Below are 12052 nucleotides of genomic sequence, written 5' to 3'. Positions count from 1 at the left end.
GTGCTCAATGTGAAGCGTCGGCTGGAGTGGTGTGAAGCTCGCCGCCTCTGGACTCTGGAGCAGTGGAAAGGTTTTCTCTGGAGTGATGAATCACGCTGTACCATCTGTCAGTCCAACGGACTAATCTGAGTTTGGAGGATGCCAGGAGAACGCTACCTGCCCCAATGCATAGTGCCTACTGTAAAGTTTGGTGGAGGAGGAATAATGGTCTGAGGCTGTTTTTCATGGTTCAGGCTAGAACCCTTAGTTCCAGTGAAGGGAAATCTTAACGCTACAGCATACAATGACATTCTAGACGATTCTGTGCTTCCAACTTTGTGGTAACAGTTTAGGGAAGGCCCTTTCCTGTTTCAGCATGACAATGTCCCCCTGCACAAAGCCAGGTCCATACAGAAAAGGTTTGTCGAGACCGGTATGGAAGAACTTGACTGGCCTGCACAGAGCCCTGACCTCAACCCCATTGAACACCTGAATTGGAACGCCGACTGAGTCAGGCCTAATCACTCGACCTCACTAATGCTCTTGTGGCTGAATGGAAGCAAGTCCCTGCAGCAATGTTCCAACATCTAGTGGAAACACTTCCCAGAAGAGTGGAGGCTGTTATAGCAGCAATGTTCCTACATCTAGTGGAAAGCCTTCCCAGAATAGTGGAGGCTGTTATAGCAGCAATGTTCCAACATCTAGTGGAAATCCTTCCCAGAAGAGTGGAGGCTGTTCTAGCAGCAATGTTCCAACATCTAGTGGAAACCTTCCCAGAAGAGTGGAGGCTGTTATAGCAGCAATGTTCCAACATCTAGTGGAAACACTTCCCTGAAGAGTGGAGGCTGTTATAGCAGCAATGTTCCAACATCTAGTGGAAAGCCTTCCCAGAAGAGTGGAGGCTGTTATAGCAGGAATGTTCCAACATCTAGTGGAAAACCTTCCCAGAAGAGTGGAGGCTGTTATAGCAGCAATGTTCCAACATCTAGTGGAAAGCCTTCCCAGAAGAGTGGAGACTGTTATAGCATCAATGTTCCAACATCTAGTGGAAAGCCTTCCCAGAAGAGTGGAGGCTGTTATAGCAGCAATGTTCCAGCATCTAGTGGAAAGCCTTCCCAGAATAGTGGCGGCTGTTATAGCAGCAATGTTCCAACATCTAGTGGAAAGCCTTCCCAGAAGAGTGGAGGCTGTTATAGCAGCAATGTTCCAACATCTAGTGAAAAGTCTTCCCAGAAGAGTGGAGGCTGTTATAGCAGCAAAGGGGGGACCAACTCCATATTAATGACCATGATTTTGGAATGAGATGTTTGACGATCAGGTGTCCACATACTGTTGGTCATTTAGAGTACGCTGAGTGTGTTCCCCAGGGGAGAGCAGCAGTGTAGATGCAGGCGGGCAAGGGTCTGTGTGTGTGTGTGTGTGTGTGTGTGTGTGTGTGTGTGTACCTCCTGTCCGCTCAGTGTGTTCTCCAGGGGAGAGCAGCAGTGTAGATGCAGGGTGGCAAGGGTCTCTGTGTGTGTGTGTGTGTGTGTGTACCTCCTGTCCGCTCAGTGTGTTCTCCAGGGCAGAGCAGCAGTATAGCTGCAGGGTGGCCAGAGTGGGCAGGCCGTCAGAGAGGGTGAGAGTGGAGAGGCGGAGGGGACCCAGACAGATACGACCCGTCTGCTTCAGGTAACGGACCAGGGTACTGTAAACACACACAGAAGACGTAAGCTATTACCTCTCCTTCCTCCCAGTGTCTTCACTTCCTGTCTCTGATCGAAAAGGAAATGACTGGGTTCTGAAACAAGGTGGAAACTCCCACCAAGTCTCCACCAATTACCGAAGCGTTTAGACAGGTGGGAAGAAGCGAACGAGTGTACATAGTCTGTCCCAAATGGTTCCCTATATAGTGCACTCCTTTTGACCAGGGGCCATAGGGCAGCACAGACAGAACCCGCAGTCAGTCCAACAGAACTCAGCTCAACCCAAATGGTTCCCTATATAGTGCACTCCTTTTGACCAGGGCCCATAGGGCAGCACAGACAGAACCGGCAGTCAGTCCAACAGAACTCAGCTCAACCCAAATGGTTCCCTATATAGTGCACTCCTTTTGACCAGGGCCCATAGGGCAGCACAGACAGAACCCGCAGTCAGTCCAACAGAACTCAGCTCAACCCAAATGGAACGTGGAAGACATCATGGAAGAGCTCAATGAAATACTGGCATCTCCTCGGTCTCCCATTGGATGACAGAGCCAGAGGTCCCCGCCCCTCTCACCTCCTCCAATGGGTTTTTGAGAAGGAGACGAGGTGTATGCGATTGAAATCTTCCCAATGAAGTGTTCCACAATCCAGCAGGTTTTTGTTCCTACCCAGCGCTAACACATTAATACCAGGATTCAACTAAAAGTGACCTCCAAGATCCAATGAGAGACTCACTCAGAGGTGGGCATGGCCTTCTGTTCCTGCTCGTGATTGGCCGTTGTCATGGCAGCCACAGCGCTCCGCAGCAGCTGCACCTCAATGGCCTTCTGCAGTTCTGAGGGGTCCGGACTCAACACTGCCGGGAGGAGACGCTTCAGGTCTACACACACACACACACACACGTTAGAAACAAACAAGACACGTTAGAAAAACACACACCATTAAGACACACACCTCTAAGGAGTCTAGACTCAAAACTGAAGGGGGCAGTCTCAGACACCCTCCTAACTACTTTATTCTTGGGCCGGTGGAGTTGAGCAGGCCTTAGTCCTCTCTCTCTCCCTCCTACCTAGTTTATTCTTGGAGCAGGTGGAGTTGAGCGGGCCTTAGTCCTCTCTCTCTCCCTCCTACCTAGTTTATTCTTGGAGCAGGTGGAGCTGAGCAGGCCTTAGTCCTCTCTCTCTCCCTCCTACCTAGTTTATTCTTAGAGCAGGTGGAGTTGAGCAGGCCTTAGTCCTCTCTCTCTCCCTCCTACCTAGTTTATTCTTGGAGCAGGTGGAGTTGAGCGGGCCTTAGTCGTCTCTCTCGCCCTCCTACCTAGTTTATTCTTAGAGCAGGTGGAGTTGAGCAGGCCTTAGTCCTCTCTCTCTCCATCCTACCTAGTATATTCTTGGAGCAGGTGGAGTTGAGCAGGCCTTAGTCCTCTCTCTCTCTCTCCCTCCTACCTAGTTTGTCCTTGGAGCCAGTAGAGGTGGAGTTGACCAGGCCTTAGTCCTCACTCTACCCCTCCTACCTAGTTTGTCCTTGGAGCCAGTAGAGGTGGAGTTGACCAGGCCTTAGTCTTCTCTCTCTCCCTCCTACCTAGTTTATTCTTGGAGCAGGTGGAGCTGAGCAGGCCTTAGTCCTCTCTCTCTCCCTCCTACCTAGTTTATTCTTAGAGCAGGTGGAGTTGAGCAGGCCTTAGTCCTCTCTCTCTCCCTCCTACCTAGTTTATTCTTGGAGCAGGTGGAGTTGAGCAGGCCTTAGTCCTCTCTCTCTCCCTCCTACCTAGTTTATTCTTGGAGCAGGTGGAGTTGACCAGGCATTAGCCCTCTCTCTCCCTACTACCTAGTTTATTCTTGGAGCAGGTGGACTTGAGCAGGCCTTAGTCCTCTCTCTCTCCCTCCTACCTAGTTTATTCTTGGAGCAGGTGGACTTGAGCAGGCCTTAGTCCTCTCTCTCTCCCTCCTACCTAGTTTATTCTTGGAGCAGGTGGAGTTGACCAGGCATTAGCCCTCTCTCTCCCTCCTACCTAGTTTATTCTTGGAGCAGGTGGAGTTGACCAGGCCTTAGTCCTCCCGCTCCCCCTCCTAACCTAGTTTGTCCTTAGAGCCAGTAGAGGTGGACTTGACCAGGCCCTAGTCCTCCCTCTCCCCCTCCTACCTAGTTTGTCCTTGGAGCCAGTAGAGGTGGACTTGACCAGGCCCTAGTCCTCCCTCTCCCCCTCCTACCTAGTTTGTCCTTGGAGCCAGTAGAGGTGGACTTGACCAGGCCCTAGTCCTCCCTCTCCCCCTCCTACCTAGTTTGTCCTTGGAGCCAGTAGAGGTGGACTTGACCAGGCCCTAGTCCTCCCTCTCGCCCTCCTACCTAGTTTGTCCTTGGAGCCAGTAGAGGTGGACTTGACCAGGCCCTAGTCCTCCCTCTCCCCCTCCTACCTAGTTTGTCCTTGGAGCCAGTAGAGGTGGAGTTGAGCAGGCCGTAGTCGTCTCTCTCCCCCGCCAGGAGCTCCAGCTGAGCACGGCATTCTGGGAAGTCTCCGTCCTCGAAGCAGCTCAGTGCCCGTACGTAGTTGAAGTCTGTCTTCAGGTGCACGCTCGCTGCGGCAGGGTTACCAGGGTTCTTCTTGAAGGCGTGCACGCTGGCCTGCCACTCTTGCACCGAGGACCAATCGCCGAGGGCCACATAGCACTGGCATGCCTTATTGGCAAGGAGGTTGAGCACCTCGGAGGAACACTCGTTGGACTTGAGGAGAACCGTCTTCCTGCCGTCACCTGAAGGAGAAAGAGAGGGGAGAGGCAGAAGGAGAAGAGAGGAAAGGAGGAGGAGAGAGAGGGGAACACTTGGTTATTATCAGCTAGTGGTTGCCTCTGAAATGCCCCCCTATTCCGCATTCTCACCATTGCCAGTGTGTTTGGGGCTGGCTGTGTTAGAGCTGTGTGTCTCTCACTGTTACCGTTGTGTTTGGGGCTGGCTGTGTTAGAGCTGTGTGTCTCACCGTTGCCAGTGTGTTTGGGGCTGGCTGTGTTAGAGCTGTGTGTCTCTCACCGTCGCCAGTGTGTTTGGGGCTGGCTGTGTTAGAGCTGTGTGTCTCTCACCGTCGCCAGTGTGTTTGGGGCTGGCTGTGTTAGAGCTGTGTGTCTCTCACCGTTGCCATTGTGTTTGGGGCTGGCTGTGTTAGAGCTGTTGGCTCCGCCCAGTTTGAGGAGTGAGCGGTCGAAGCCCTTAATGGAACAGTCCATCCCCGTCACGGCACACAGCTGTTCCTGGTACTCCACTGCAGCCTTCTCAAACCTAGAGAGAGAGGTATGGGTTACTACATGGTCTTGACAGAGAGAGAGGTATGGGTTACTACATGGTCTTGACAGAGAGAGAGGTATGGGTTACTATATGGGCTTGACAGAGAGAGAGGTATGGGTTATTATAGGGTATTTACAGAGAGGTATGGGTTACTATATTGGCTTGACAGAGAGAGAGGTATGGGTTATTATAGGGTATTTACAGAGAGGTATGGGTTACTATATGGGCTTGACAGAGAGAGAGGTATGGGTTACTATATGGCCTTGACAGAGAGAGAGGTATGGGTTACTATATGGTCTTGACAGAGAGAGGTATGGGTTACTATATGGTATTTACAGAGAGGTATGGGTTACTATATGGTCTTGACAGAGAGAGGTATGGGTTACTATATGGTCTTGACAGAGAGAGGTATGGGTTACTATATGGTATTTACAGAGAGGTATGGGTTACTATATGGTCTTGACAGAGAGAGGTATGGGTTACTATATGGTCTTGACAGAGAGATGTATGGGTTACTATATGGTCTTGACAGAGAGAGGTATGGGTTACTATATGGGCTTGACAGAGAGAGAGGTATGGGTTATTATAGGGTATTTACAGAGAGGTATGGGTTACTATATTGGCTTGACAGAGAGAGAGGTATGGGTTATTATAGGGTATTTACAGAGAGGTATGGGTTACTATATGGGCTTGACAGAGAGAGAGGTATGGGTTACTATATGGCCTTGACAGAGAGAGAGGTATGGGTTACTATATGGTCTTGACAGAGAGAGGTATGGGTTACTATATGGTATTTACAGAGAGGTATGGGTTACTATATGGTCTTGACAGAGAGAGGTATGGGTTACTATATGGTCTTGACAGAGAGAGGTATGGGTTACTATATGGTATTTACAGAGAGGTATGGGTTACTATATGGTATTTACAGAGAGGTATGGGTTACTATATGGTCTTGACAGAGAGAGGTATGGGTTACTATATGGTCTTGACAGAGAGATGTATGGGTTACTATATGGTCTTGACAGAGAGAGGTATGGGTTACTATATGGTATTTACAGAGAGGTATGGGTTACTATATGGTCTTGACAGAGAGAGGTATGGGTTACTATATGGTCTTGACAGAGAGAGGTATGGGTTACTATATGGTCTTGACAGAGAGAGGTATGGGCTACTATATGGTCTTGACAGAGAGAGGTATGGGTTACTATATGGTCTTGACAGAGAGAGGTATGGGTTACTATATGGTCTTGACAGAGAGAGGTATGGGTTACTATATGGTCTTGACAGAGAGAGGTATGGGTTACTATATGGTATTTACAGAGAGGTATGGGTTACTATATGGTCTTGACAGAGAGAGGTATGGGTTACTATATGGTCTTGACAGAGAGAGGTATGGGTTACTATATGGTATTTACAGAGAGGTATGGGTTACTATATGGTCTTGACAGAGAGAGGTATGGGCTACTATATGGTCTTGACAGAGAGAGGTATGGGTTACTATATGGTCTTGACAGAGAGAGGTATGGGCTACTATATGGTCTTGACAGAGAGAGGTATGGGTTACTATATGGTCTTGACAGAGAGAGGTATGGGCTACTATATGGTCTTGACAGAGAGAGGGGTATGGGTTACTATACGGTCTGAACATACCATTTAACAGCATCTATGGACAACAGAGGTGTGTACTACCTGCATCTTGACTACATTTAAAGTGGCATTCAGCAGTTGAAACCATAAAGCGTACTCACTGCCCCGTTTGGGTAAAAAGCTGAGGGATGGGAATGGAGAAATGTAACCACTCAAATTCACAGACAGAGCTTCGGATTTAAGGACCGACTATCATTGACATCATAGCTCAACATTCCAGTTGTAACCAGCCATGACATCATAGCTCAACATTCCAGTTGTAACCAGCCATGACATCATAGAGCAACATTCCAGTTGTAACCAGCCATGACATCATAGAGCAACATTCCAGTTGTAACCAGCCATGACATCATAGTTCAACATTCCAGTTGTAACCAGCCATGACATCATAGCTCAACATTCCAGTTGTAACCAGTCATGACATCATAGAGCAACATTCCAGTTGTAACCATCCATGACATCATAGAGCAACATTCCAGTTGTAACCAGCCATGACATCGTAGAGCAACATTCCAGTTGTAACCAGCCATGACATCATAGAGCAACATTCCAGTTGTAACCATCCATGACATCATAGAGCAACATTCCAGTTGTAACCAGCCATGACATCATAGAGCAACATTCCAGTTGTAACCAGCCATGACATCATAGAGCAGCATTCCAGTTGTAACCATCCATGACATCATAGAGCAACATTCCAGTTGTAACCAGCCATGACATCATAGAGCAACATTCCAGTTGTAACCAGCCATGACATCATAGAGCAACATTCCAGTTGTAACCAGCCATGACATCATAGAGCAACATTCCAGTTGTAACCAGCCATGACATCATAGAGCAGCATTCCAGTTGTAACCAGCCATGACATCATAGCGCAACATTCCAGTTGTAACCAGCCATGACATCATAGAACAAACATTCCAGTTGTAACCAGCCATGACATCATAGAGCAACATTCCAGTTGTAACCAGCCATGACATCATAGAACAAACATTCCAGTTGTAACCAGCCATGACATCATAGAGCAACATTCCAGTTGTAACCAGCCATGACATCATAGAGCAACATTCCAGTTGTAACCAGCCATGACATCATAGAACAAACATTCCAGTTGTAACCAGCCATGACATCATAGAGCAGCATTCCAGTTGTAACCATCCATGACATCATAGAGCAGCATTCCAGTTGTAACCATCCATGACATCATAGAGCAACATTCCAGTTGTAACCAGCCATGACATCATAGAGCAACATTCCAGTTGTAACCAGCCATGACATCATAGAGCAACATTCCAGTTGTAACCAGCCATGACATCGTAGAGCAACATTCCAGTTGTAACCAGCCATGACATCATAGAGCAACATTCCAGTTGTAACCAGCCATGACATCATAGAGCAACATTCCAGTTGTAACCAGCCATGACATCATAGAGCAACATTCCAGTTGTAACCAGCCATGACATCATAGAGCAACATTCCAGTTGTAACCAGCCATGACATCATAGAACAAACATTCCAGTTGTAACCAGCCATGACATCATAGAGCAACATTCCAGTTGTAACCAGCCATGACATCATAGAACAAACATTCCAGTTGTAACCAGCCATGACATCATAGAACAAACATTCCAGTTGTAACCAGCCATGACATCATAGAGCAACATTCCAGTTGTAACCAGCCATGACATCATAGAGCAACATTCCAGTTGTAACCAGCCATGACATCATAGAGCAACATTCCAGTTGTAACCATCCATGACATCATAGAGCAACATTCCAGTTGTAACCAGCCATGACATCATAGAGCAACATTCCAGTTGTAACCATCCATGACATCATAGAGCAACATTCCAGTTGTAACCAGTCATGACATCATAGAGCAACATTCCAGTTGTAACCATCCATGACATCATAGAGCAACATTCCAGTTGTAACCATGGTGAGGTGGTATAGTGTTTGTTTATATATTTTTATTTCAAAACATTTGTATAAAACAAGCTTAAATTTTAGGTTCTGATGGGAACTAAGATCATGAGGCATTTAGAAAGTTAAATTCGTCAAGAATTGCCCCTTAAATACACTAAGCTTGGCCTCCACTTGAGACACACACACACATACACACACACACACACACACATACATACACACAGGGGTGTTTTTCCTTACCGCCCCTCAGCCTGTAGTGCCACAGAGCTGACCCAAGCCAGACTCTTGCCAGTGTTGGTGAGACTCCAGGCAGCTAAACCCTGGATAGCCTCAGGACAGTGAAGTTCACACAGAGCCTCTACCAGCATCACCAGAGGAGCCTCCAACTCTGGACCCTACAGAGAGGAGACATGGGGGTCAGTTACAGGTGACCAGAGGAGACATGGACCCTACAGAGAGGAGACATGGGGGTCAGTTACAGGTGACCAGAGGAGACATGGACCCTACAGAGAGGAGACATGGGGGTCAGTTACAGGTGACCAGAGGAGACATGGACCCTACAGAGAGGAGACATGGGGGTCAGTTACAGATGACCAGAGGAGACATGGGGGTCAGTTACAGATGACCAGTAGAGACCTGGACCCTACAGAGAGGAGACATGGGGGTCAGTTACAGATGACCAGAGGAGACATGGGGGTCAGTTACAGATGACCAGTAGAGACCTGGACCCTACAGAGAGGAGACATGGGGGTCAGTTACAGATGACCAGAGGAGACCTGGACCCTACAGAGAGGAGACATGGGGGGGGTCAGTTACAGGTGACCAGTAGAGACATGGACCCTACAGAGAGGAGACATGGGGGTCAGTTACAGATGACCAGAGGAGACCTGGACCCTACAGAGAGGAGACATGGGGGTCAGTTACAGATGACCAGAGGAGACCTGGACCCTACAGAGAGGAGACATGGGGGTCAGTTACAGATGACCAGAGGAGACCTGGACCCTACAGAGAGGAGACATGGGGGTCAGTTACAGGTGACCAGAGGAGATCTGGACCCTACAGAGAAGAGACATGGGGGTCAGTTACAGATGACCAGTAGAGACCTGGACCCTACAGAGAGGAGACATGGGGGTCAGTTACAGGTGACCAGTAGAGACCTGGACCCTACAGAGTAGAGACATGGGGGTCAGTTACAGGTGACCAGTAGAGACCTGGACCCTACAGAGAGGAGACATGGGGGTCAGTTACAGGTGACCAGTAGAGACCTGGACCCTACAGAGTAGAGACATGGGGGTCAGTTACAGGTGACCAGTAGAGACCTGGACCCTACAGAGAGGAGACATGGGGGTCAGTTACAGGTGACCAGAGGAGACCTGGACCCTACAGAGAGGAGACATGGGGGTCAGTTACAGGTGACCAGAGGAGACCTGGACCCTACAGAGAGGAGACATGGGGGTCAGTTACAGGTGACCAGAGGAGACCTGGACCCTACAGAGAGGAGACATGGGGGTCAGTTACAGGTGACCAGAGGAGACATGGACCCTACAGAGAGGAGACATGGGGCAGGTGTCAGTTACAGGTGACCAGAAGATACATGGGGGGGGTGTCAGTAACAGGTGATATATTTAGTAACTTCGGGTAAAGGGGTCATGGTTGAAAACAGTTGACTGACTGTTGGAACAAGGTAATGGTGAGTGTGTTTCTCTGTGTGGTCAAGTACACTAGGTTCAGTTGGGTCTCTGGTCAAAAGTAGTGCACTATATAGGGAATAGGGTGTGGTTTAGGACACAAGCCTGGGACTGTGCGTCTCTCCTCCCGTTACCAGAGTGCTGCTGTTCTGGATCTCAGTCAGCAGGTCCAAGCCGTGGCGCACGGTGACTGCTGGTTGGCCGGACAGAAGCCCCACCCTCATCAGGGCCAGGCGGATACGAGTCAGCCAATCCTGGCAGGTCTGACGGTTGGTATAGAAGAATGTTCTGATACCCTGGATACAGAGGGAAGGAGAGAGAGAAAAACATGGTTAACATTAGGAGCTGGGGGCCACTTGGGGCGGTGTGGTCAGCACGTTGGGACAGCTCTCGTAGGAGCTGTACATCAGTATCTCATAGTGTAGGTGTGTGTGTGTGTGTAGGTGTGTGTGTACCTTGGGTGGAGCGGTCAGAGCGTTGGCACAGCCCTCGTAGGCGTTGTACATTAGTTTCTCCAGGTTTTCCAGGAACTGCAAGAGCAGCGCCAGACGCAGCTGGTTGCTATGGTGACCGTCGTCTGTGTCGCCGCCGCTCCATTGGCTGAGCTCCTGTTCAGTGTTCAGACTGTGGGCCGCCAGGCTGCGGATTATACCTGGAGAGGAGGGAGGAGAGAGGAGAGGAGGGGGGAGAGAGGAGAGGAGGGGGGAGAGAGGAGAGAGGGAGGGGAGGAGAGAGGGGAGGAGGGGGGAGAGAGGAGAGAGTGAGGAGGGAGGGGAGGGGAGGAGAGAGGGAGGGAGGGAGGAGAGAGGGAGGGGAGGAGGGAGGAGAGAGGGAGAAGAGAAGAGGGAGATGGGAGGGAGGAGAGAGGGGAGGAGGGGGGAGAGAGGAGAGAGTGAGGAGGGAGGGGAGGGGAGGAGAGAGGGAGGGAGGGAGGAGAGAGGGAGGGGAGGAGGGAGGAGAGAGGGAGAAGAGAAGAGGGAGAGAGGGAAGGATATGTTCTTGAAAGAGGCAACATGTAAATCCAGAATGTGTATAGGATGGAATAGGGGGGCCTCAATATACTTTCAAATGACTCAAACCAAATGGAAACTCTGTAGAAATGATAATGGACCTGCATTTGGTACAGTTTCATGACTGTGTCCAGCTGGCTAACAGACTTATCACCGACCTGAAAGCTAGACAGTCAGGGAGCATCGGAAATTCCCCAAACCATTTTGACAGTGAAAGAAATAACACATTTTCAGTGCGGCCCTCCGGAACTTGCTGAAAAGTAAATGTGGCTCACAGGGAAAATGTGTTTGACACCCCTGGTTTAAGGGTCTAACTGACAGGACATGGGGGCGGAGCTACAGGGGCGGAGCTACAGAGGAGGAGCTACTGGGGAGGAGCTACAGGGGAGGAGCTACAGGGGCAGGGCTACAGGGGCAGGGCTACAGGGGCAGGGCTACAGGGGCGGGGCTACAAAAATAATGGGGCAAACTCTGGACTGAGTGTGTGTGTGTTTTAGTGTGTGTGTGTGTTTTAGTGTGTGTGTGTTTTAGTGTGTGTGTGTGTTTTAGCGCGTGTGTGTGTGTGTGTGTGTGGTAGCGTGTGTGTGTGTGTTTTAGCGTGTGTGTGTGTGTTAGTGTGTGTGTGTGTGTGTGTTTTAGCGTGTGTGTGTGTGTGTGTGTTTTAGCGTGTGTGTGTGTGTGTTTTAGCGTGTGTGTGTGTGTGTTTTAGCGTGTGTGTGTGTGTTTTAGCGTGTGTGTGTGTGTTTTAGCGTGTGTGTGTGTGTGGTAGCGTGTGTGTGTGTGTGTGTGGTAGCGTGTGTGTGTGTGGTAGCGTGTGTGTGTGTGTGTGTGGTAGCGTGTG

At 49.5% G+C, this 12052-nt stretch overlaps 2 protein-coding genes across 2 annotated transcripts in view; one reads left to right on the top strand and one right to left on the bottom strand.

The window, feature by feature from the left end:
- The window catches only part of LOC139421666 (myosin-11-like), a 195888-nt gene that overhangs the window by 119566 nt on the left and 64270 nt on the right, over positions 1-12052 (top strand). The gene's annotated exons all lie outside the window — the stretch shown is intronic.
- LOC139421789 (serine/threonine-protein kinase SMG1-like) overlaps positions 1-12052 on the bottom strand; it is a 109298-nt gene that overhangs the window by 57903 nt on the left and 39343 nt on the right. Inside the window, exons 21-27 of the mRNA XM_071172909.1 lie at positions 10657-10853; positions 10336-10497; positions 8754-8908; positions 4789-4934; positions 4079-4414; positions 2400-2544; positions 1516-1666 (exon numbers count right to left, since the gene is read on the bottom strand). Coding sequence (XP_071029010.1) covers positions 1516-1666; positions 2400-2544; positions 4079-4414; positions 4789-4934; positions 8754-8908; positions 10336-10497; positions 10657-10853 — 1292 coding nt within the window. The remainder of the gene's footprint in view (positions 1-1515; positions 1667-2399; positions 2545-4078; positions 4415-4788; positions 4935-8753; positions 8909-10335; positions 10498-10656; positions 10854-12052) is intronic.

Source organism: Oncorhynchus clarkii, chromosome 12, assembly GCF_045791955.1.
Source record: "Oncorhynchus clarkii lewisi isolate Uvic-CL-2024 chromosome 12, UVic_Ocla_1.0, whole genome shotgun sequence".
In the NCBI taxonomy this organism is placed as follows: Eukaryota; Metazoa; Chordata; class Actinopteri; order Salmoniformes; family Salmonidae; genus Oncorhynchus; species Oncorhynchus clarkii.
The sequence above is the reverse complement of the archived record's forward strand: the minus strand, read 5'-3'. Positions and strand labels throughout refer to the sequence as shown.